Source organism: Myotis myotis, unplaced genomic scaffold (genome assembly GCF_014108235.1).
Source record: "Myotis myotis isolate mMyoMyo1 unplaced genomic scaffold, mMyoMyo1.p scaffold_m19_p_21, whole genome shotgun sequence".
Classification (NCBI taxonomy): Eukaryota; Metazoa; Chordata; class Mammalia; order Chiroptera; family Vespertilionidae; genus Myotis; species Myotis myotis.
In genome coordinates, this window is record NW_023416326.1 from 3,339,522 (window position 1) to 3,365,238 (window position 25,717).

At 57.3% G+C, this 25,717-nt stretch overlaps 1 protein-coding gene across 3 annotated transcripts in view; it reads right to left on the reverse strand.

Annotated features, from left to right (window-relative positions):
* Positions 1-7,184: 7,184 nt before the first annotated feature.
* Positions 7,185-25,717, reverse strand: part of PGBD5 (piggyBac transposable element derived 5) — a 29,320-nt gene continuing 10,787 nt past the window's right edge. Inside the window, exons 2-8 of one of the 3 annotated variants that reach the window (XM_036354945.1) lie at positions 18,872-18,991; positions 18,272-18,699; positions 15,642-15,776; positions 14,931-15,111; positions 10,878-11,075; positions 10,022-10,127; positions 7,185-8,875 (exon numbers count right to left, since the gene is read on the reverse strand). In XM_036354945.1, the coding sequence (XP_036210838.1) occupies positions 8,680-8,875; positions 10,022-10,127; positions 10,878-11,075; positions 14,931-15,111; positions 15,642-15,776; positions 18,272-18,699; positions 18,872-18,991 (1,364 nt within the window). In that variant the 3' untranslated portion in view covers positions 7,185-8,679. Of the gene's footprint in view, positions 8,876-10,021; positions 10,128-10,877; positions 11,076-14,930; positions 15,112-15,641; positions 15,777-18,271; positions 18,700-18,871; positions 18,992-21,638; positions 22,234-25,717 lie in introns of those variants that run through there. The other 2 variants (XM_036354948.1, XM_036354947.1) reach the window with 2 other exon arrangements.

Below are 25,717 nucleotides of genomic sequence, written 5' to 3' on the forward strand. Positions count from 1 at the left end.
CAGTTCCGTCCCAGGCTGGCTACGGTTCTCCCTCGTTCTCGGCCTTTTAAAGTAACTGCCCTTCGCATCCATATTGGAAAGGGGGGTGGGGGGGTAAAACTCACATTATTCGCAGAGGACAGGATATTGTACATGGAAAACCCTAATGACTCCACCACAAAACTGCTAGGTTTAATCCATGAATTCAGCAATGTAGCAGGATCCAAAATCAACACCCCCCAAAAATTGATGGCTTTTATAAACCAATAATGCATTCTCAGAAATTAAGCAAACAATTCCATATACCGTTGCAACAAAAAAAGTAAGATACTTAGGAATGAACTTAACCAAGAGGTAAGACTTGTACTCAGAAAACTACAGGTTGTTGAATAAAGAGATAGAGGAAGACATAAGTGGGAGAATATACCATGTTCATGGATGGGCAGAATTAACATCATTAAAACGCCCATACTACTCAAGGCAATCTACAGATTCAATGAAATCCCTATTAAAATACCAAGAGCATATTTTACAGATCTAGAACAAATCCTCCAAAAATTTACATGGAACCCAAAAAGACTCCGAATAGCCGCAGCAATCTTGAGAAAGAAAAGTTGGAGGAATCATGATACCAGATATAAAGTTATACTGCAAAGCCACCATAATCAAAACAGCCTGGTACTGACACTAGAACAGGCCTGTAGATCAATGGTACAGAATAGAGACCCCAGAAATCGACCCAAGCCATTCTGCTCAATTCATATTTGACAAAGGAGGCAAGGGCATACAATGGAATTAAGACAGTCTCTTCAATAAACAGTGCTGGGAAAATTAGATACATAAAAAAAAAAACCAAAAAAAAATGACCATCAACTTACACCGTACACAAGAATAAACTCAAAATGGATAGAAGACCTAAATGTAAGAAGTGAAACCATGAAAACCCTAGATGAAACCAGAGGCAGCAAAATCTCAGACATCACTCACAGCAATATGTTTACGGATACATCTCCAAGGGCAGTGGTCGGCAAACTGCGGCCCCTTGAGTGTGGCTCTTCCACAAAATACCACGTGCGGGCGCGCACGTACAGTGCGATTGAAACTTCGTGGCCACACTCAAGGGGCCAAAGAGCCGCATGTGGCTCGCGAGCCGCGGTTTGCCGACCACGGTCCTAGGGCAAAGGAAACTAGAGAGAAAATAAACAAATGGGACTATGTCAAAATAAAAGGCTCCTGCACAGCAAAAGAAACCATCTACAAAACGAAAAGGGAGCCCACTGTAGGGAAGGACATATTTGGCAACGATACATCTGATAAAGGGTTAATATCCAAAATATAAAAGGAACTCATACAACTTAACAAAAGGAAGACAATGCCGTTAAAAAATGGCAAAGGACCTAAATAGATACTTCTCCAAAGAAGACCTACAGATGGCCAAGAGACACATGAGAAAATGCTCAAAGTCACTGATCATCAGAGAGATGAAATATTAAAATGACAATGAGGTATCACCTCACACCTGTCAGAATGGCTCCCATCAATAAATTAACAAATGACAAGTGCTGGCGAGGATGTGGAGAAAAGGGAACCCTCGTGCACTGCTGGTGGGAATGCAGACTGGGGTAGTGTGGAAAACAGTGTGGGGTTTTCTCAAAAATTAAATATGAACTGCCATTGGACCCAGTGCCCCACTTCTAGGAATATATCCCAAGAAACTAGAAACACCAATCAAAGGATATATGCACCCCTATATTCACAGCAGCACAATTTACAGTAGCTAAGATCTGGAAACAGCCCGAGTGCCCATCCGTAGACGAGTGGATAGAAAAGCTGTGGGTCGATTACACTGTGGAATACTATGCAGCCGGTAAAAAGGAGCTCTTACCCTCAGAGACAGCAGGAGGGAGCTGGAGAGCATCATGCTGAGTGACAGAAGCCAGTCAGAGAGAGACACGTATCCCGTGATCGCACTCACACGTGGAATCTAAGTAACAAAATAAACTGATGGACGGAGTGGATGCAGAGCCATGGAGGCAGGGGACCGAGTGGGAACCTCAGAGGGAGGGCGGGGGAGAGAGGGTGGGTGGGAAGAGATCAAAGACCTTGTGCGCAGATATGCACAGCCCGTGGGCACAGACAGTGGGGTGGTAGGCTGAGTCAGGCGGGAGCGGGCTAGAAGGAGTCAATGGCGGGAAAAGAAACATCTGTAATACTTTCAACAATCAAGAGTTTAAAAATAAAATTCCTGCCCTTCAACACCCGCCATGTGTGTTGAGGACACTGACCAGTCTCTATTTGGTACTTTGGGCGGAGACGGAGGGAGGCGGGCGCGGGAAGACTGCCCAGGAGAGTGTTGTCAACAGTCGGGGCCACACTGAGCATCATCCTTCTCTTCAGACAACCACACAGGCCCTCCTGCCACCCGAGAGGCAAAACCAGCTCAGCTCAGCACAACCCGTGTCCATCGGAGCCCCGGGAACCGTGTGTGTGTGTGTGTGTGTGTGTGTGTGTGTGTGTGTCTATCGGATCCCCGGGAACCGTGTGTGTGTGTGTGTGTGTGTGTGTGTGTGTGTGTGTCTATCGGAGCCCCGGGAACCGTGTGTGTGTGTGTGTGTGTGTGTGTGTGTGTATCTATCGGATCCTCGGGAACCGTGTGTGTGTGTGTGTGTCTATCGGAGCCCCAGGAACCGTGTGTGTGTGTGTGTGTGTGTGTGTGTGTGTGTGTGTGTCTCTATCGGAGCCCCGGGAACCGTGTGTGTGTGTGTGTGTGTGTGTGTGTCTATCGGAGCCCCAGGAACCGTGTGTGTGTGTGCCACGCCGGCCGGGCCAGAGGGAGCTTTGACTCACGGATGAGACGGTATAAAGACAGAGGCAGAAACTGGAGCGACACGGCCACAAGCCGCCACCAGAAGTGAGAACAGGCAAGGGGTGGACGGTCCCAGGGCCCTGGCAGAAGCGTGACCTTGTCGACCCCTTGACCTCAGAGTCTGGCTCCTGGAATGCACCCAGAGGTCGGCTGTTAGGACCACACCCTCTGAAGTCAGTATAAGCGACGCGGTGTGAAAACCAAGGGTGTGGGCCGTGGGGTCGGGCTGCCTCGGTTCACACTGGGCTTTGTCACTGCCCGGCTGTGTGCGTTTTGACCAAGTTACTTAACCTCTCTGTGCTTCCGTCTCTGCATCTGGAGCTGGGGATAATCATTGTTCCTACATCATAGGGCTGCTGTCAGGATGAAAAAGAGGGAGAGGGGCTGTGTGTGAGGCCTTGGTGCAGCCTGTGGCAGTTAATGGGCGGCCTTAGAACAGCCTCAGCTGTTGTGATCAGCATCATTAAACTTCCCGCGGTGCCTCCGGTCCGTCATCGGTAACGGGCGTGAGGGACCCGTGTGGAGGCCCCTGCACGCCTCACCTCGTCACCTGGCCTCGATCTCATTCTGCACTTGGGGTCCGGGCAGAGTGATGAGCCTGGGGCCCTAGTGGACCTCACCCTCCATCAAGTCCACCCTCACTTTCCTGGAGGGCAGCCCTGGGACACACACCAGCCACTCGCCGCCGTTCAGCGACTGCGGTCACAGCTGTGCGGGCGGCGCAACCCACTGCAACTTGTTCAGATGATTAGGAATAAAACCGCTTTTACACGGAGCCCAGCCCTGCCTCCGGTTCTGACAAGAACGGCACTGAACCAGACCCCTGAGTGCTCTTTTATCCGACAGGACTTCACATATCCGACAAGTAGAGACTGTCCCCAGGGCCCACAGGGCCTCTCCAAGCTGCCCCGGGAGGAGGGCTCTGACTCAATGCTGAGTGACATCCAGACTCGCCCCTCCGGCTCCCTCCTCCCAGCTCCCACCTGGCGCTTACCTGCTGCCTCCTGGGCTGCTCCAGGCCACGCCCGCCTTCTGGCCACCTCCTGCCCCAGCCTCCAAGTTCGCCTCTACATCCACGCGTTGGTTCAAGGGGTGTTTCAATCCTGAGAGCTGAGGAGGTGGGAGGAGGAGCTCCAGGACCTTCCGATATCTGTCCTGCCCCCAGGCCCTCAGATTTAGAGCGAGGGGGCTCCCAGGGGCCAGCTGCCCCTTTGCACCCCCACCCCCACCCCTCGGAGCTGCAATCCCTTTGCTGCCCCTGCACCCAGTCCTTGGGCTTTGTCTGGTTCTGTGCTGCTTGGGGCGTGGGAAGGAAAGGGAACATGGGAGGGCCTGCTGCCCCGCGGTCTCACCTTTTAGGGGTCCACCGGCTCCCACTCCAAGGTCGGCCTCTTCCCAGATCATGTGCTCATTTCCTCCGGAAGGCGCTTCCTCTTCCCCCGGGCCTGGGGCTGGTGTGCCCGGCCGGCCGGGAGGGGCACAGGGCGAGGGCCCGCCTCCCCCACCGACAGCTCTTCAAATTGACGTTGTTTTTGCCATTTTCCGAAGGAGACCCCTGCAGCCTCGGGGGCCCGCCCTGGCCGAGTCCTGGGGAGTCAGGCACCCACCAGCGCTGTCCCTCCCCCAGCTCTGCCCTCCCTCAGGCAGCCCCTCGCCCAGGCCACGTGGCGTGGCTCCGCCTCGGTTTATCCCGGGAATATCCCGTCGCAGGGCTCCTCGTGCGGCTCCACCACCCACACCTGGGGCTGTTCTCTTCCTTAAAGAGCCGTGGTTTGCGTGGCTCAGCGGCTGAGCATCGACCTATGAACCAGGAGGTCACGGTGCAATTCCCGGTCAGGGCACAGGCCCGGGTTTTGGGCTCGATCCCCAGTGGGGGGCGTGCAGAAGGCAGCCGATCCATGATTCTCTCTCATCATGGATGTTTCTATCTCTCTCTCCCTCTCCCTTCCTCTCTGAAATCATACAAATAAATATATATTTTTAAAAGAGCCCTGATTACTTTCCAGGACCCTGGGAGAGGGTGGGGAGGCTGCTGATGGAGGTGTGGCGGGGCCTCCTAGCGGCTGGGCCAGCTCAGCCCCCCGCGGGGCACGGGGACCAGGAGCCAGCGGCCGGGACTCCCGCAGGCCCCCGAGGTTCCTCTGCGCAGGCGGCTCTCTCGGGGGGACCTCTGAGGCTGCCCACACACGGATGCCCAGAGCTGAGGGCGAGGCCTCAGGAAGACTGAGGTCCAAATGGGGTGTCCAGACCTCCTAGGCTAAAAGACAGTGCTCTCTCCCTCTCTCTTCTCTCTCTTTCTCGCCCCCCTCTCTCTCTCACCTATTTAATATCCACCTGTTATCTGTCATCTAACTCTCATCATCTCTACCTATCGCCTATCCTTACCTGCTATGCACGCAGGTACAACAGCAAGCTTAACGGGGGGAATTCATGCCTCATTTCCTAGCGGCTAGTGTGGTCGGCAAACTGCGGCTCGAGAGCCACATGCGGCTCTTTGGCCCCTTGAGTGTGGCTCTTCCACAAAATACCACGTGCGGGCGCACACGTACAGTGTGATTGAAACTTCGTGGCCCGTGCGCAGAAGTCGGTTTTCGGCCTGGGCGAGTCTATTTTGAAGAAGGGCTGTGGATATTTGGCCCTGTTGACTAATGAGTTTGCCAACCAGGCTGGATTCTAGCCTGTCCTAACAAGACCACACGTGCCCCACCCAGGAAGCACCTGCAAACACCTTCGAGTGGAGCTCGGGCTGGGAGGCCCACCCGGACCAGCACCCACCTCCCGCCCCGTCGAGAAAAGTGACCGTGAAAAGGTGGCCTGGAACCGGGCCTGGAACCGCGCTGACCCAGTGCACGGGGCCGTCACTCAGCTGCTGAGCCCCACCCACCCCGTGCTGGGCGTCCCATCCCCTTCATACTGTCAGCCCCGTGACCATGACCGCGACCGTGGGAAGGAGGGCAGCAGACACAGAGGGGCAAGTACCGGAGGCCAGGCCCCAGCGGGGGTCTCGGCCCACCCCCCGCGGGAGCCGCCCTCTCTGCAGCCAACACGCCTGCGACACGTGTGTCCTGGGGTCGCTGCAGGACCCGGGAGGGGTTCACGCCTTCCCTCCCGCAACCCCCGCCCCCTCAGGCCTGCTCCGGGGTCCAGGCCTCTGCGCCCTGGACGGTGAGGCCCCGCAGAGCCGTCTCCCCGAGCCGCTGCCATCGGTTCCCGCTCAGCCTGTCACTGTGGTTGATGGCCGTGCGGACTTGCTCCTGTCCCCCCTCTTCCCTCTGGGTCCCCTCTTCCTGCGGCCGCATTTCCTGCTGCACCCACGGGGCCCAGAGCGCGTTTGGAGAGGGACGCGCTGTCCGCACCCCTGGGGCTCATAAGGTGTAGTCTGCTGCCCTCTGCTGGGCAGACACGGGAGAGCCTCATCTCAAAGGAGTGGACAGATTGGAGGCGGACAAGACGACGACCCCAAATTTCCGACCCCAAATTTCCGTTTGAAGCTGATTTAACTGAGGTTGTTAAATATCTCTCCCCCCCCCCCCGGCCCCACCCAACACTGTCAGAACCAGGCACGGCTGTCTACACCTTCCCTCTTCCCAGCCCGCCCGCCGTCCATGCCACAATCCTGTTCTCCCAGGCGGTGGGGCTCCTTTGGGGGTTCAATGGTTCCCTCCGACTGACCTCTAGACTTTTCACCGTGTTGGCTGGCGAATGCGAATAAAAAGCCACCAGGCTCCCCCGGCCGGCGTGGCTCAGTGGTTAAGCGTCCACCTATGAACCAGGAGGTCAGGGTTCGATTCCCGGTCAGGGCACATGCCTGGGTTGCAGGCTGGCTCCCCAGTGTGTGGCGTGCGGGAGGCAGCCGATCCATGATTCTCACCATTGATGTTTCTCTCCCTCCCTTCCTCTCCCTCCCTGCCTGAAATCAATAAAAATATACATATTTTCAAAAACCCCAGGCTCCTTGCAGGCTGCCCTGAGGGCTGGGGCAACCGGGAAAGGGGCCACGGCCAAGGTCTGTGCAGAGCGCACAGGAAGGCTTGGCGAGCAAAGACCTGAAATCCCTGAAACTTTAAAAGGGGCAACGAGGATTGTGTGGGGCTTCTAGCCCTTAATCCATGCAGCACGCACTCTAAGACTTTCTCAGCTGGAAAACACAGGCTCCTCCAGCCCTTCACTCCCCTGTAATAACGTGTAAGAAGACCCTGGGCCATGGGAGCCGACGCCTCATCATACATGAAGCTTTTCCTCGTTAACGAGAACCATCCCCGTCTCACGGCCGCGAAGGCCTCACCACAAAGCCGGTCACGCCTCCTGACTTCTCACAAACTCACATACGAGCGAAGACTCAACATCTAAATAGACTTTTATTTTTTCCTTTTACTTATTTGGACAGAAAAGAAAACTCAACTCCCCAGCTTGCATTCGAGACTCCCTAAGTCTGGGGAACACATTCAGCTCAGAGACAGTGGACCTGGTAGAAAAAGCATCACAAATTAAAAATAGATTCTCCACGTGGTAAAAGTGCTCTCGCTCCCGTGTACAGGGCGCGGCAAAGGCGTCTGGAAACACGATTGAGAATCCGGCCGCGGTCGTGGCCCTGAGTGGACACCGGGGACGAGGTGGTCATCGCGAGCCGAGGACACGGGGGCACAGGGGGGCACGGAGGTGGGCATGCTGCCAGCACACGTAACGGACAGGTGTGTGCACGGGAACGTCCCGGGCCCGAGGAGAACAAATTCTGCGTTTGTGAACATGAGGGCTCGTCCGTCGGGCGGGAGGGGAGTGTGTGGCTCCAGAAGGGACTCGGGGACGGCAGCCTGTCGGCCGCTCTGGCTGATGTTCTGGGAACAGTGGGCCCTGGCTGCCCGCTGCTTGTCCTGTCTTCGTGTCCGGCCCGCGGTGAGCAGGCCCGGCCCCTCGGGAAATCACAGCCGAGCCAGCACCCACCCCCCATCCCATGTGCGACCGGAGACAGGCAAACACTGGCCCACGCAGGACCGAGACGTAGCCAGTGGCCGTCCGGGGACGGTCCGTCTGTCTCAGCGACGCTGCGTCTTTGTCAAGACCAGTCATCCCGCCAATGACACGCGAGAGGCCCGCAGGCCCCCGGGCCCCTGGGGGAGGCAACCCCATCTGTTCTGGAAGCGAGCTCCCTCTCTGGCCCGAGCACGGGCACCAGGCGCAGAATCCAGACCTGGTGAGGCCAGGGGGATGGGAAAGAAGGGAGACATTTTCCTTTTACAGACGACCTTAAGCAACAGTAAGAAAATAACCTGAAGATATATTTAAAAATAAAAAATAGCGTCACACTTCATTCACCGCGCCTGTGGGCGTGCCCCTGCCCTCCCCGGGCCCGGCCACGCGGACGCAGGAGCAGGGAGGCCGCGCTCATGCCCGCGCTTTACGGACGCCCAGTTCGTTTCCTCCTCCACGAGGCGAATCCGGAAAACCCGTCTTCTCCGCGCACCGACCGACCTCAGCCGCGCACAGCCCATCCCGCTGGCTGAGGTCACGTCCACACGGCACGAGTGAACCAGGCCACACACGTCCCCACGTCTTTACAGAGCAGGCGCTTCCAGCAACGTGCCGCGGCTCGCCCTGCCCGGCAGCTCTGGGGGCACCACCCCTCCCGGCCCGGGGTGCTGAGTGAGGCCCCTGCAGGCTCCGCGGGCATCGAGGATGGCACGCCGGTTGAGAACCGGCCTGGCAGCGGCCTGGTGGCACGTGGCGTGTGGAGACGGGGTGTGGTGCCCCCTCCTCGCACCGCGTCCCCAGGCTCCGGGCGGGCAGGTCGACGGCAGGCTCCCCCCCACCTGGTCCTTCCCCGAGCCCAGCCCTGGTCAGGGGGTGGGAGAGGCGTCCTCCAGGCCCAGCAGCTCCCGCACGAGTCTCTCGCCGAACTGCGCCCGGCTGTACCTCTGCACGTGGTAGGCGTCCGACAGCTTGTACAGGATGTAGGCGTTGTTGATGGCGATGCTGACGGCGAACCAGAACACCTGCTGCCAGGTCTTGTTGGGTTTGTGAGAAATGAAATACCTGCGCGGACACGGGGGGTCAGGAGCCGCCCCAGCCCGGCGGGGTTGCTCAGTGGTGAGCATCCACCTATGAACCAGGAGGTCAGGGTGTGATTCCCGGTCGGGGCACAGGCCAGGGTTGGGGGCTCGATCCCTATGTGGGGAGTGCGGGAGGCAGCCGATCCATGATTCTCTCTCATCATTGATGTTTCTCTCTCGCTCCCTTCCTCTCTGACATCAGTAACTTATTTTTTAAAAGAAAGAGGAGAACAGCTCCCATCACAGGGGTGGGAGAGGAGAGCTGAACATCTGTGGCTCAGAGCACAGGGCCCAGGGTCCTCCTGGGCTAACCCCACACAGGGCGCCTCTCTTCCTGCCTCGTCTACACTCCTGTCTCCGCTCTGAGGGCGAAGGGTTTGGGGTCAGATCCTCCCCGCGCCCACCCACAGGCTCCCAGCAGATGCCTAAACAGGCAGGTTTCCCTTAGAGCGGACGCAGGAGACAGCTCAGGGGCCCCCTCAGAGTGGCTCCCGGCCACGCCCAGATGTCGCCTCTCTGAGAGGCCAAGTCCATGGCCCAGGGCCATTGAGGTTGGTCCCACCCGGTTCTGGGTGTGAGGCCAGGACTAGTGACCTGGTGGCAAACCCAGGTCCCACGACAATCGTTGCTCAGTTCCTGTTTGGAACGTAAGGACGCCCGGCCAGACCAGCAGACAGCACTGCGGGCACACGCAGACACCGCGTCCCGTCCGTTCTATGTGGACACTCGAGATGAGGCCACGCCTGTGAGGGCACCGTGGCAGGAATCACTGGGAAGCCGCTGGCAGACCACGGCCACGGGAGGGTCTGAGGGGGACAGGGGCGCGGGGTCTGGGCCAGTGGCGGAGGGAAGGGTGAGCAGGCGGAAGGAGGCACCTTCGGGCAGGGAGGGGCCGAGAAGGGCTGGTGCCCAGAGGAAGGCTGGGCTGCTGGGTCGAGCCTGGGAGCCGGGGGAGGGCTCCGGGGGACCCAGGGCCTGGGATCTTTCGATCGTTCGATCTGAAGTTGGGGCAGTACTGACCGCCCGTCCCCGTACCCCGTATCCCCGTATCCTGTGCCGGTGACTCTGCAGGGCCCCGCCCCGCGCCCCCCCCCCCCCCCCCGCCCCGGACGGGAGCGGCGGCACCTACTTGCTGTACTTGTCGTCGTATCTGCAGATGTAGCTGAGGTGAGCGGCGAACGCCTCCACGGCCAAGGGGCAGGGCACCCCCCCGCTCCTCCTCTTGATGATCGCCCCTGCGGGACAGAGTGTCAGCCCGGCCCGCGTGTGCCCTGCCTGCGACTCGCCCGTGCCTGTCCCCCCGCCGGGTGCCCATGTAAACCAGAGAGCAGAGGGGGGAGTAGGGAGGGGGAGGAGGAGGAGGGGGAGGAGGGGGAGGGGGAGGACAGGAGGAGGCAGCGGGGCTGAGGTCAGCGAGCACAGGCAGTCGCTCCGGCCCGCTCTACCCGCCAGTCTCAGCGCAGAGGCTGCTGTCCCTCTTGCCTTCCTCCCGCTGTTTTCATCCCTTTAACTGGACACCGAGATTCCAGCCGAACGCTCAGGGGAGCAGCTTCAAAAACCCAGGCCTGCCTCAGTTTCCCCAAGTGTCCCAGGTGCATGAGCCAGGTTGCCCACCCCGGGGGGACACTGCCCTGTGAGGTACTGCTCCGCCTGGAAAGGGGAGGCTCCTGGCCTGCGGTCACCACTTCCGAGGCCCGAGAGCTGCAGACACTGGACATGCACCCTTCCCACCGGAACAGGCTCCCGCAGAACCGCGGGGCCCAGTGAGCCCGGCAGCCCTTCACACGCAGCCGCTGTCAGACCCACGGACGAGGGACTCGGAGGCGCCTCAGTCCCCGCCACCCCCCTCGCTGTTCCTTCGCCGCCGGCGCCTGGCAGGAGCCACAGCCCGCAGCCCAGCTGCTGAGCGGCACCGGGTGGCGGGGCATGGCCGACTCCCCCCCCCCACCCCGTGTCTCCCCCACACTCCGCGTCCCCAGGCCCACCGTGCTGCAGGGGCGAGTAGGCGTTGGTCAGGAAGCGGAAGTGGCCCTTGTTGTACCAGCAGATGAGCGACATGCTGCCCTTGGTGCGGATGCGGTGCTGGCCCCGCGCGGGCGGCGTGGCGGGGCTGGCGAGCATGGACCGCGGCAGCCCCGTGCAGTCGCTCTTCTGCGAGCTGAGCAGCCCGCAGCAGTAGATCCCTAAGGGGGGACACAGGCCCAGGCATCAGTCCCCTGGCTGCCCAGCGCCGGCAGCTCCCCAGCGCCGGCGGCTCCCCAGCCCCAGCAGGCTCAGGACAGGACGGGCTACTCATTGGACTGCCCATCTGAGGCACGTGCATGGGAGACGTGTATATATGCAGGTGTGAGTGCATATACCAGTAGGTGGTGCGTGTGTGTACAGGCGGGTGTGAGTGCACATACTAGCAGATGGTGCATGTGTGTATAGGCAGGTGTGAGTGCATATACTAGTAGGTGGTGCGTGTGTGTATAGGCGGGTGTGAGTGCATATACTAGTAGGTGGTGCGTGTGAGTATAGGCGGGTGTGAGTGCATGTAGGTGGTGCGTGTGAGTATAGGCAGGTGTGAGTGCATGTAGGTGGTGTGTATAGACAGGTGTGAGTGCATGTAGGTGGTGTGTGTGTATAGGCGGGTGTGAGTGCATGTAGGTGGTGTGTGTGTACAGGCGGGTGTGAGTGCATGTAGGTGGTGTGTGTGTGTACAGGCGGGTGTGAGTGCATGTAGGTGGTGCGTGTGAGTATAGGCGGGTGTGAGTGCATGTAGGTGGTGTGTGTGTACAGGCGGGTGTGAGTGCATGTAGGTGGTGTGTGTGTATAGGCGGGTGTGAGTGCATGTAGGTGGTGTGTGTGTGTGTATAGGCGGGTGTGAGTGCATGTAGGTGGTGTGTGTGTGTGTACAGGCGGGTGTGAGTGCATGTAGGTGGTGTGTGTGTGTGTACAGGCGGGTGTGAGTGCATGTAGGTGGTACGTGTGTGTGTACAGGCGGGTGTGAGTGCATGTAGGTGGTACGTGTGAGTATAGGCGGGTGTGAGTGCATGTAGGTGGTGTGTGTGAGTATAGGCGGGTGTGAGTGCATGTAGGTGGTGTGTGTGTATAGGCAGGTGTGAGTGCATGTAGGTGGTGTGTGTGTGTGTGTACAGGCGGGTGTGAGTGCATGTAGGTGGTGTGTGTGTACAGGCGGGTGTGAGTGCATGTAGGTGGTGTGTGTGTGTGTATAGGCGGGTGTGAGTGCATGTAGGTGGTGTGTGTTATAGGCGGGTGTGAGTGCATGTAGGTGGTGTGTGTTATAGGCGGGTGTGAGTGCATGTAGGTGGTGTGTGTGTATAGGCAGGTGTGAGTGCATGTAGGTGGTGTGTGTGTGTGTGTACAGGCGGGTGTGAGTGCATGTAGGTGGTGTGTGTGTATAGGCGGGTGTGAGTGCATGTAGGTGGTGTGTGTGTATAGGCGGGTGTGAGTGCATGTAGGTGGTGTGTGTGTATAGGCGGGTGTGAGTGCATGTAGGTGGTGCGTGTGTATAGGCGGGTGTGAGTGCATGTAGGTGGTGCATGTGTGTACAGGCGGGTGTGAGTGCATGTAGGTGGTGCATGTGTGTATAGGCGGGTGTGAGTGCATGTAGGTGGTGTGTGTGTATAGGCGGGTGTGAGTGCATGTAGGTGGTGTGTGTTATAGGCGGGTGTGAGTGCATGTAGTTGGTGTGTGTGTGTGTGTATAGGGGGGTGTGAGTGCATGTAGGTGGTGTGTGTGTATAGGGGGGTGTGAGTGCATGTAGGTGGTGTGTGTGTATAGGCGGGTGTGAGTGCATGTAGGTGGTGTGTGTGTATAGGCGGGTGTGAGTGCATGTAGTTGGTGTGTGTGTGTGTGTATAGGGGGGTGTGAGTGCATGTAGGTGGTGTGTGTGTATAGGCGGGTGTGAGTGCATGTAGGTGGTGTGTGTTATAGGCGGGTGTGAGTGCATGTAGGCTGTGCATGTGTGTATAGGCGGGTGTGAGTGCATGTAGGTGGTGCATGTGTGTACAGACGGGTGTGAGTGCATGTAGGCTGTGCATGTGTGTACAGGCGGGTGTGAGTGCATGTAGGTGGTGTGTGTTATAGGCGGGTGTGAGTGCATGTAGGTGGTGTGTGTTATAGGCGGGTGTGAATGCATGTAGGTGGTGTGTGTGTGTTATAGGCGGGTGTGAGTGCATGTAGGTGGTGCATGTGTTATAGGCGGGTGTGAGTGCATGTAGGTGGTGTGTGTGTGTGTATAGGCGGGTGTGAGTGCATGTAGGTGGTGTGTGCGTGTGTATAGGCGGGTGTGAGTGCATGTAGGTGGTGTGTGTTATAGGCGGGTGTGAGTGCATGTAGGTGGTGTGTGTACAGGCGGGTGTGAGTGCATGTAGGTGGTGTGTGTGTGTGTATAGGCGGGTGTGAGTGCATGTAGGCTGTGCATGTGTGTATAGGCGGGTGTGAGTGCATGTAGGCTGTGCATGTGTGTATAGGCGGGTGTGAGTGCATGTAGGCTGTGCATGTGTGTATAGGCGGGTGTGAGTGCATGTAGGCTATGCATGTGTGTACAGGCGGGTGTGAGTGCATGTAGGTGGTGTGTGTGTATAGGCGGGTGTGAGTGCATGTAGGTGGTGTGTGTTATAGGCGGGTGTGAGTGCATGTAGGTGGTGTGTGTGTGTTATAGGCGGGTGTGAGTGCATGTAGGCTATGCATGTGTGTACAGGCGGGTGTGAGTGCATGTAGGTGGTGTGTGTGTATAGGCGGGTGTGAGTGCATGTAGGTGGTGTGTGTTATAGGCGGGTGTGAGTGCATGTAGGTGGTGTGTGTGTGTATAGGCGGGTGTGAGTGCATGTAGGTGGTGTGTGTTATAGGCGGGTGTGAGTGCATGTAGGTGGTGTGTGTGTGTGTATAGGCGGGTGTGAGTGCATGTAGGCTGTGCATGTGTGTATAGGCGGGTGTGAGTGCATGTAGGCTGTGCATGTGTGTATAGGCGGGTGTGAGTGCATGTAGGCTGTGCATGTGTGTATAGGCGGGTGTGAGTGCATGTAGGCTATGCATGTGTGTACAGGCGGGTGTGAGTGCATGTAGGTGGTGTGTGTGTATAGGCGGGTGTGAGTGCATGTAGGTGGTGTGTGTTATAGGCGGGCGTGAGTGCATGTAGGTGGTGTGTGTACAGGCGGGTGTGAGTGCATGTAGGTGGTGTGTGTATAGGCGGGTGTGAGTGCATGTAGGCGGTGCATGTGTGTATAGGCGGGTGTGAGTGCATGTAGGTGGTGTGTGTATAGGCGGGTGTGAGTGCATGTAGGTGGTGTGTGTGTATAGGCGGGTGTGAGTGCATGTAGGTGGTGTGTGTGTGTACAGGCGGGTGTGAGTGCATGTAGGTGGTGTGTGTGTGTACAGGCGGGTGTGAGTGCATGTAGGTGGTGTGTGTTATAGGCGGGTGTGAGTGCATGTAGGTGGTGTGTGTGTATAGGCGGGTGTGAGTGCATGTAGGTGGTGTGTGTGTGTACAGGCGGGTGTGAGTGCATGTAGGTGGTGTGTGTGTTATAGGCGGGTGTGAGTGCATGTAGGTGGTGTGTGTGTGTGTTATAGGCGGGTGTGAGTGCATGTAGGTGGTGTGTGTTATAGGCGGGTGTGAGTGCATGTAGGTGGTGCATGTGTGTATAGGCGGGTGTGAGTGCATGTAGGCTATGCATGTGTGTATAGGCGGGTGTGAGTGCATGTAGGCTGTGCATGTGTGTATAGGCGGGTGTGCATGTGGTTTGTAAGCCACTGCTCTGTGGCCTTTTGTTACAGCAGCGAATGGACTACACACTCAGGCTGCTTCAGTGGCCGTGGCCTTATGGGCGGGGCTATGTGCCGACCTGTCCCCAGACCGGAGCCAGGACTGGGGCCCTCAGCTCCAGTGCCCAGCAGGTCCCGGCCAGGGCTGCAGTGATCTGCTCCCGGGAAAGGCCTCCTCGCACGGTCTGTGCGGACGCCACTCCACCCCAACCTCTCCCAGCACCACTTTCCGGGTCAGGGCCAGGCTCACAGCTCCCCACACGACAAACCTTGCTTTTCAAACTCCTCGAACAGCGCCAGGCTGGTGATGCTGGGCCCCGTGAAGACGATGTAGTTCTTGCCGGCCGCGTTGCGGCACAGGTTCCGGGCCACCGCGCCGTGCAGCTGCGGCTTGTTCTTCAGCGCGTCCAGCCCGTCGGGGCCCATGCCCTCCTTCAGGTGGACGTAGATCTGTCAGGGAAACACGGGCCAGTGAGCCCACAGCGCGGCGGCCAGGCCCACGCTGGGCAGCGCGGCTTCCGTCCCTAATGCCTTCACTTTAACCTAATTATCGCTTTAAAAAAATATATTTTTATTGATTTCAGAGAGGAAGGGAGATGGAGAGAGAGATGCAAACATCAATGATGAGAGAGAATCATGGACCGGCCTGCATGGCCCACACTGGGGATGGAGCCCACAATCTGGGCATGTGACGTGACTTCCTGGTTCATAGGTCAGCGCTCAATCGCTGAGCCACGTTGGCCGGGTGGGGCCTGAGTCTTGATCAGTTTAACCAGAGGGGCCAAGTTGGGTGGGAGGAACAGGCCGAGGACAGTGCCGGCCACCCCAGTGCTCAGCGTGGAGACAGTGCCGGCCACCCCAGTGCTCACCGTGGAGGCAGCACCGGCCCCGGCCTCCGCGGGAAGGTCTGCGTGACGCACAGCGGGAAGGCAGAGGGTTCATCGGCTACCATGCGAGCCGTGGCCCTGCCCAGGGCTCACCTGGACGATGAAGCCGGTGGCCGAGCACTGCCTGACCCACAGGCTGAACTTCCGCTTCTTCCTCTTGCGCAGCTCCCGCTCCGTGCACGTGGCGATGAACACGGGGTCCTCGTCAATCAGGGGTTCGTGTAGCACCTGCCGGAGAGGACAAGCGGGGATGCTCACGGGCGGCAGCGCGGGCTCAGGGCCTCGTCAGGTCTGGGCTCAAGTCTCGGCTCTGGCCCTGACCCGCTGTGGGGCCGTGGCTAAGGCCCTCGACCTCTCTGGTCCCGGGACGCGTGTCTGTGGAAGGGGAACAGCAGGATCTGCACCGGTGTTTGGGGGGGACTAAGTGAGAAACGGGGTGCAGAGCTCGCAGCACAGGCCCTGACACAGAGCAGGAATTTAGAAAATCGGCGGCAGGTCCCCAGTCCAAACCCTCCCTCGGTAGCGGGCTCTCCAGCCGGGGCCGACCTCTCCCGGGGCGCGCCTGGTGGGGGCACCCACTTCTTTCCATGGGAGACCTTTCCACTCGCAGGTGAGGGCTTCCACTGCTCGGCTGTCCTTCCCCTCACTGGCTCAAAACAGACTTACACTGAACTTGAACCTTTTTTTCTTAATCCTCACCCGAGAATATTTTCCCATTGGTTTTTAGAGAGAGTGGAAGAGAGAGGGAAGGACAGAGAGAAACATCGATGTGAGAGAGACACATCGATTGGTTGCCTCCTGCACGAGCCCTGAGCAGGACCCGGGTAAGTGGCTTTGACCAGAATCGAACCCAGGACCCTTCAGTCTGCAGGCTGATGCCCTATCCACTGAGCCACACCAGGTAGGGCTGAACTTAGACGTAAGGATCTGACCTCTGCCCTGGGGGAAACCAAGAAAAACACACGAATTGTTTAGGCATCAGGACGGGTCTCGGGCTGGCCTACGCCCGCTCATTCCCGGCTCCTGAAAGGCCCCAGTTCCCTTCTGACCCAGCCCGGGCTCTCCGCCCTCCCTCAAGGCGCCCAGTGCTTTCTGACATGGGGTCCCGAGGCGACTTTAAATATCATGTCACCTTGTTTTAGCTGCTTGACAACACGGTGGTAGGACATTTTCAGTGACAAGACAACAGTTTAGTAAAAAGAAATGGAATTATAAAAACAGGCTCCGAGGGGTGGTCAAAGTTTTGCTTCTTTGAGTCAAAGCTTTTTGGGGAGACTTTGGGGTAATCCTAGCACTCTGCCACCCTTCCCTCCTCAGTCCTGATTCAGGCTGAATTCTGAACTGTCTCACTGAAATGCAGTGTGGGAACTAACAGCATCCCAGGAACTCCACAAGATGTCCTGGATCAGGGGCCAGATTGTGTCTGGCCCCTCCCTGCCTGTTGTAAATAAAGTTTTATTGGAACCTGCCTCGCTTGCTCACTCACTCACTCACGCACTGTTGATGGCGGCCTTCGGGCCACAATAGCAGAACTGATGCCTCTGGCCACAGACAGGGAGAGTGTACTGACGACCCCTGCTCTCTGTCGGTGCCTTTCAAGCTTGAACGGACAAACTGGTCACGGTGGGGGGGTGGGAGGGTGGGGGGACTTGCTAACGGCAGGTCTGATTCAGCAAGTTTGGGGCAGGGCCCGAGTTTTGCTTCCCCAACAGGCTCCGGGTGGAGTCAGGACGCACTGGGCCAAGGGCAGAGGGAGAAGAATGCTCACCATACCCTCCATCTCTCCTTAATGCTGCCTGGATGCCATTAAAAACCACAGGGCCTGTCGGTTCTGAGCCCTCGGCTTTTCTGTGGTTAGAGGCGGGAAAAGCCTGGCGAGCTGCCTGGAGGAGGTGCCTCCCACCTGCTTCCTGAACTCGCCAGCTCTGTGCAGCTCATCAAACATTCGAGCCCCATTTGGAACCACTCTAGCAAAACTTTGAGTGCCTGCCTCGGAGGGGAATGGAGCAGAGGGGGGAGGGACGCCGCAGAGGGGGAGGGACGCCACAGAGACCGCTTCAGCTGCCCTCTCCACTCCTCCTCCCAGAGCCAATGCCTCCACCCACCTGCATTACCGTGTCATCAGCGCAAACCACACACCTCACCAGTGTGGAGGGGCCAGCGAGAATTTCTGTCCTCACTGTTTTTCCCTCTTTTCTGTCTGCATTAAAATGAATTCCACCTGGCCGGCGTGGCTCAGTGGTTGAGCGTCAGCCTGTGAACCAGGAGGTCACGGTTGGGTTCCCGGTCGGGGCACTTGCCCAGGTTGTGGGCTCGATTCCCAGTGTGGGGCGTGCAGGAGGCAGCTGATCCATGATTCTCTCATCATTGATGTTTCTCTCTCTCTCCCTCTCCCTTCCTCTCTGACATCAATAAAAACATATTTTTAAAAAATAAAATAAAGGAGAGGGAGGATGGGGAGAAAAGAGGAGAAAAAGTGCATCTCAGAGCAAAACCCCGAGTTCTGATCGTCTGTGGTCGGGAGCTGCTGATCTGCACGTCCCCTGGGTCTTACATGGATGACCCTGAAGTGACCTCAGAGTCGGGGGAGGAAGGGAGGAGGCCCCAGGTCACCTCGGCCTCCAGCTTCCGCGGACCCCAGGGACGATTCCACGAACAGCTGCTGAATGGTGGTGGCCCGCATTTCCCGGCCCAGGGCCGAGGGCCGGCTGAGCCCGCCTCACCTGGGTCTGGGAGGGCCTGAAGGCCGCGTCGAAGCTGCTCTGCAGGGCGTCGAGGAAGGGCTGGACCTTGTAGAGGCCGTGCGTCGCCTGGCTGGAGCGGAAGGCCACCACGTGGAAGTACTTGAGGATCTTCTCGAAGCGGGCCTGGCTCATGACGCCCGCCAGGCCCCGGTTGCTATAGAAACCGCCGCTCCAGATGCTGAGGACCGACTCGCAGTGGGAGATGCTGGTGGAGACCATGTAGCCCAGGAAGGCCTTCATCTCGGCCAGCGTCACGTCCGCCCAGGCGCCGTCGCTGCCGAAGCGCTCCTGGAACTTTCTGGCGTACAGGTTCGTCTGCACCACCATGTTCTTGAGCATGTTGTCGGGGACGAAGAGCTGGAAGAAGTCCATGGCGCTGGCGCTGGGGGGCATCTTCCGGGTGGGACCTGAAACAGGCAGGCCAGGCGCTTAATGCAGCAGCCGGCACGCCCCGGCCAGGATGGGGCGCACTCCCATCGCTGCCCCTCTGCCCACGGGCCCCCCCTCGCGACACCCTTCGCGGGGACCGGGGCTCACGCACCAGCCCCCCAGCCCCCCAGCCAGTCCCCTGCAACTCACACACCACCAGGGGCCCCGCTTCACTCTGCACAACCCTTCTTACAAATCTGGCAAATTCAGAAACACGGATCCAGAGAGTAAGGGAGCCCGGTCGGCGTGGCTCAGTGGTTGAGCGTCGACCTAGGAACCAGGAGATCGCGGTTCAATTCCTGGTCAGGGCACAGGCCTGGGCTGTGGGCTCCACCCCCGGTGTGGGGTGTGCAGGAGGCAGCCGATCAATGATTCTTTCTCATCATGGATGTTTCTCTCTCTCTCCCTCTCCCTTCCTCTCTGAAATCAACAAAAATATATTTTAAAAACAAAGAGTGAGGGACAGTGAGGGGTGGGGGGAGAGGCAGAGCCTAAGGAGTTCTTATCACAGGGGCCTGGCCACGGCCCTGGTGTTTGCTTTCCTGTAAGTCCAGGTTCCTCTGTAAATGAGAACGCTTTCGCCAAGTGGGGCCTGGGAAATTCCATCCAGGTGAGAAAGCAATTTTTACAAGGTATTCTGTACATAGTAACTGAACTTATCAGTGAAGAAGGCTGGAAGGATAATTATCATTTAGATAACCTCATCAATGCAATAAAAGCCTCACAGCAGCTCGGCCAGTATGGCTCAGCGGTTGAGCATTGACCCAGAAACTAAGAGGTCACCGGTTGAATTCCCGGTCAGGGCACATGCCCAGGTTGCTGGTTCAGTCCCCAGTGCGGGCGTGCAGGAGGCTGTCTTGACTCCATTGTATGCTCTTGCCTCCTTTGTCAAATATTAATTGAACGTAATAGCTTGGGTTGATTTCTGGGGTCTCTGTTCTGTTCCATTGATCTATATGCCTATTCTCGTGCCAATACCAGGCTGTCTTGAGTACAGTGGCTTTGTAGCGTAACTTGAGATCTGGTATTGTGATTCCTCCAACTTTGTTCTTCTTTCTTAGATTGCTGCAGCTATTCGGGGTCTTTTTTTTTTTTTTTTTTGGTTCCACATAAGTTTTTGGAGTATTTGTTCTAGAATTGTGAAATATGCTGTTGGTATTTTAATAGGGATTGCATTGAATCTGTAGATTGCCTGGCGTAGTATGGACATTTTCATGCTGTTGATTCTACCAATCCATGAACATGGTATGTTTTTCCACTTGTTTATATCTCCTTCTATCTCTTTTTCCAAGGTCCTATAGTTTTCTGAGTACAGGTCTTTTGCCTCCTTAGTTAACTTTATTCCTAAGTATCTTAATTTTTTTGTTGCAATGGTAAATGGGTTTTCGTTTCTCTTTTTGAGAGTTCATGACTGGTGTACAAAAAAGCCATCAATTTTGGGTGTTGATTTTGTATCCTACTACATTGCCAAATTCATTTATGAAATCTAGTAGTTTTTGGCGGAGTCTTTAGGGTTTTCTATCTACAATATCATATCACCTGCAAATAATGAGAGTTTTACTTTCTCCTTCCCAATATGGATGCCTTTTATTTCTTCTTGTCTGATTGCTGTGGCTAGGACTTCCAGTGCTATCCTATATAATAAAAGCCTAATATGCAAATCAACCAAACGGCAGAACAACCAGTCACTATGATGGGCACTGACCACCAGGGGGCAGATGCTCAATGCAGAAACTGCCCCCTGGTGGTCAGTGCACTCCCTCAGAGGGCAGGTTCAACTCCAGTCAAGGGCATGTACCTTGGTTGTAGGCACATCCCCAGTGGGGAGTGTGCAGGAGGCAGCTGGTCGATGTTTCTCATCGATGTTTCAAACTCTCTATCCCTCTCCTTTCCTCTCTGTAAGAAATCAACAAAATATATTAAAAAAAAAATGGGTGTTGCATTTTGTCGAATGCTTTTTCTATTGATATGATCATGTGATTTTTGTCTTTCAACCTGTTTATGTGATGTATCATGTTTATTGATTTGCGAATATTGTACCAGCCTTGCATCCCTGGAACAAAACCCACTTGGTTATGATGTATGATTTTTTAAATATATTGCTGGATCAGATTTGCTAATATTTTGTTGAGGATTTTAGCATCTATGTTCATCAGGGATACTGGCCTGTAATTCTCTTCTCTGTAGTGTCTTTATCTGGTTTGGGATTAGGGTGATGCTGGCCTTAAAGATAGAGCTGGGAAGAGTTCCTTCCTCTTGGATGTTCTGGAATAGTCAGGAGGAGAGGTGCTAGTTCCTCTTTGAATGTTGGGAAAACTCCCATGAAGCCGTCGGGACCCGAGCTTTTGTTTGCTGGGAGCTTTGTGATGAGGGTCTTCTCACCCTCCTTTAAGGAAAGGGGCCACTTTCACGTGCAATACAGAGTGGATTGGCGACCGTCTAGTCGAGAGAAGAGATTGCCCAAGGCTGCAAGCCGTCCTGTCTTCTTTGGGACTCTCCCCGCTCCCACCTCACCGAAGCATCTAAGAAGAAAGAGCAGACAAGCCCAGACACCCAAACTTAGGAGACGAGAGCAGCCCAGGAACAGGGGATGAATTTTTCATGAGAATGAAAAAAATAAAAGAATCCCATAAATGCTCATGTGGGAATCAAATACTTCTCTGTGCTGTCCCGAGTTATAAATATCCCTCTTGAAACCAGGCTATTGTTTGTCAGGACTCGGGGAAGGAAAGCAGCCCTGAGCAGATGCTGCTAACATGCAAGGAAGAGCCCAACTGGGGGCGAGGGTGCTAATGAGGGGGGAGCTAAATGTCAAAGATGGGGGAACCTCCCCACTTCTGATTGGCTGGGAGCCGGCCCCAAACCCAGGAAGCAGGTTGGCAGCTTAAAACTACCCCCCTGGATGCCTCAGACATACCAGGATCTCTCCAGACCCTTCCATGCAAGAAAGGAGGCTGCTCGGCCCACACTCGGAGCTTGCCTTTCTGTCTGTCTGTCTGTCTTTGAAAAGATGGAAGCAGCTCACAATGAAACAGCAGAATATCCAGGAGGACGTGGGCAGACAGCTCCTCTCTTCCCTCCCCCAGGCACTGACACGAATGCATGAGATTTAAAAAACCCTCCCCCAGCTCGTGGGTGAGCTGCTGGTTCTGGCACCACCAGCCTGGCCACTCGGGAGCTGCGTGGCCTGGAGCCAGGGGCGTCCTCTGGGGGCCCCGGGCCACCTGCTCTCGGGGCTGCTGTGACGATCATGTGAGTCGGGGCGCATCGGGCGGCAACCAGGAACCGTGGGTTTTCTGACTGTGGTGGCTGCTACCATCACCTTCATTCCCGTCCCGCAGCCTCTTCGTGGGACACGGAATCCACACAGCAGAGCGTGGGCAGGCGCCACGGATGGCCACGCGGGGGGCGCAGATTCCTCCCTCCTTCCTCTGTGGGCACAGGGCCCAGGGGGCACTGAGAGGCTCTGGGTCCCATCCGCACCCTCCCCGGAGGAGAGGACTGCCGGCCCCGAGGCTGCCCCCCGCCCCCCGCCTCCCTCCAAGCCTGGAGCTCAAGGCCACTCCAGGAGGCTCAGGCTCTGAGGCCCAGGATGAGCACAGAAAAGGCAATGAGCACCCGACCTGCAGCCCCAGGGCCCAGCTGGTGCCGCTCCAGGAGCTTCCGTCCTGGGGGACCGGCGGCCAGCACCCGCTACCTCTTGTCCATCGGCCCTCCCTGTGATCTCGAGGGAAAACAGCCCGATGGGACCGTGCCGTGTGCAGGAGACACGCGGGACTGCCATGCCAGTGTCCTTCACTTAATCACAGGCAGACACGAACGCGCTGCCAGTTCCGAATTCAGATGCCAAATCCGGGGCGCTAGAGGCCAGGAGCTCGCCTCCCAGTGCTGGGCCCTCGGGCCGAGGAGGAGCACACCTGGGCCAGGACTGTACCTGGCAGGAGCCCACCCTGAAGGCTGGTCATTCATGGGGGACACGCACCCCCACCCTGTTGGTGATGGACAGATTCCCACCCAGCTCCCCTCCTGTCCCTGCCCCCTGGCCGCCCGTGAGGAGCCTCCCACTCTCCCTGCCCAGAATCCGCGCATCGGCAAGAGGAGGAAGGAGAGGCGGTGTGTGGTCCAGGCCGATGGGGCTAAAGACAATTCCGTGAGCATGCAGCTCAGGCCCGGGCGGCCGGCTCAGCGGGTGAGTGTCGACCTGCAAACCAGGAGGTCAGGGTTCGATTCCCGGTCAGGGCACATGCCCAGGTTGCGGGCTCCATCCCCAGTGTGGGGCGTGCTAGAGGCAGCGGATCCATGATGCTCTCTCACCATTGCTGTTTCTACCTCTCGCTCCCTCTCCCTCTCTCTCTGAAATCAATAAAAAGGTATTTAAAAAATAAATAAAGGGGAGGAGGCAGAAACCAGCTCTGAGGGGCACAAGTGCGACCCGTGGTGCCCATCAAGGCGCCCGGACACCACTCGGGCCTTCGGCACCTGCCACGCTCAGCGGGGTCTGGCTTCAGCCTCCTCTTCCCAACGCCTTTTGCACAGGAAGGGGGTGTCTTAAGGATTCATCTCCGGTCTCCTGCATTTAGAAGCTATAGGTCTCGCTCTTTAAAACGCGCTTAAATGTCCCCTTAAAACAGGCGGTGCCTGCCAGTGCCCTGCTGTGGGAGGAAGCCTGTGATTACCAGGCATCTGTCCCTCAACTCGCAGTCCAGGCCGCCCAGCCAGAGGCACACGATTCCGCAAACCCAGGGGGCACCTCCGTCCAGGACCGGCCACGCACGTGCAGGGACTGAACTTCCAGCCAGGGCCGGGCGTGGATATATCGCAGGAGGAAGAAAAAGAAAGAAAGCAATCCACTTTCATTTGGAATGCTAGGCTGACAGGCAAAATAAAAGGCAGCAATTTTACTGTCGCCTTTGCGAAGGGCAGAGTGGAGTTCAGTGACTAAAAACCATATTTAGCAGGACGGTCCCTTCCCCGGAGTCCCTGCTATGGCTCAGGGAAGAGTAAGCCAGGACGCCAGCAAGTCCACAGGCGCTCCCTGGACCAACCCAAGCAGCTCAGAGCAGCGGAGACGCCCTGAGCGGGAGGGGAGGGGGCAAGGGAACGCATAATTGGCCAGGTCCCTGTGGGTACAGAGAACTGTGTTACGGACTTGGAAACACAATTCCCAGGAATCACAAATGCCCATTTTACAGATGAGGAGACTGAGGTGAAGAGGCAGCGAGGCCTAAAACACGAGTCCAACAGCCCTGAGGTCCTTGCTCTGCCCTTGCCAGCTGTGTGGCCTTGGACGCGAGGCTTCTCGCCTCAGTTTGCGTTTCTTCACGTGTAAAAGGAGGATAATGAACGTCCCCCCTCGCCCCCCCCGCCTGACTTGGGAAGCGGGGCCGAGCGCGCAGATGGCAGTTTGCTGGCAGGGTGCCCAGCACATGGTGGGCGTGCAGCAGACGGAAGGCACCAGGAGGAGGGTTTGGACTTGGCCCAAGGACCCAGTCCCGCAGGCCAGAGGCAGGATCTGAACCCGGGTCCGCCTCTCCCAGGGTCCCTGCACACCCTGACCAAATTCCCCAAACAGTCATCACTCAGAAGCCCTCTCACCCGCCACCCCCTCCCCATCTGGGAGCAGGCAGCCACCAACTACCCAAGGTCTAAGCAGCAGAACCAGCAGAGTCCCTCCTCCTTCGGTGTCCTGTTTCCATGAACATGACATTCAGGAATGCCCCCAAACGGAATCTAAATGGTTGACATATAGGGTCCAGTACTTCTCCAACTGCCATTTCCACTTCCTACCCTTTTCCCAAAAAGCTTTACCAGCCCGGCCGGCGGGGATGGGTGGCTGAGCGTCAACCTAGGAACCAGGAGGTCATGGTTCGATTCCCGGTCAGGGCACAGGCCCGGGTTGCGGGCTCCATCCCCAGTGTGGGGCGTGCAGGAGGCAGCCGATCCATGATTCCCTCTCATCACTGATGTTTCTCTCTCCCTTCCTCTCTGACATCAATAACAATATATATATTTTTAAATGACTGAGACACTCTATCATCTGGACACCCCCGGGCCAGAGGTGGCCTCGGCTCCCTCAACCCCACTTTACGGCCAACCTGCAGAGCCCCAACCCCACCCTGAGCTCCCCCCGTCCCTCTGACCGCATCATACAGAGTCCAGCGTGCACTCTCTCTCGCTGCAGCTGAAGAACCCAAGTTCCTTTGACCAAGGTGTGTCCCTGGCTGTCTTTCTGGTGTTTCGACGAGGGCAAGGGCAGACCAAGTCCAGGGCTGGGGGTCTGAGTGGGGAAGGAGTCTCAGAGTCACCAGGGCATTCCCAAACGCCGGCCACCCTCCCTGCCCACCCCAGGGGCCCAGTGGTCCTGAGCGCAGCGTCACGGCGGCGGGGCTGACTCATGAGGCTCAGTGCCAACCTCCCCACCTCCCCTGCGCAGCGTGCCCTGGGCTCTGCCCACCAGGGAAGCACCGGGCACATGGCCAGGGACCGCTGGCCGGCGTGTGGGCGTGGGGAGGGCGCCAGCCTGCCACCGTCGCTGACAGGAGACGTCTGGATGGAACAAAGCCCCCGGGGCCTGTGACAGCAGCTCTGAGGGTCCCACACAGGGCCCTGGCTCTCTCTCTAATTTAGCTATCGGAACCGGGGAAGGGTTCAGAAACCGCTGATGGCGCTCCAGGTTAGCAATTCTCCAACTCTGCCCCCTCATCTTCTCCCCGAGGGACGTGTCTGCTCTCTCCTTCCCCACTGGGAGGTAACAGAGGGGTGTGTGTGTGTGTGTGTGTGTGTGTGTGTGTTTAAATATATATATTTACTATTTTGCTAATCCTCACTTGATATTTTTCCATTGATTTTTAGAGAGAGTGGAAGAGAGAGGGAGACAGAGAGAAACATCAATTGGCTGCCTCCCCCATGATCATGACCAGGGCCGGGAGCCTGCAACCGAGGTATGTGCCCTTGACCGGAATCGAACCCAGGACCCTTCAGTCTGCAGGCCGATGC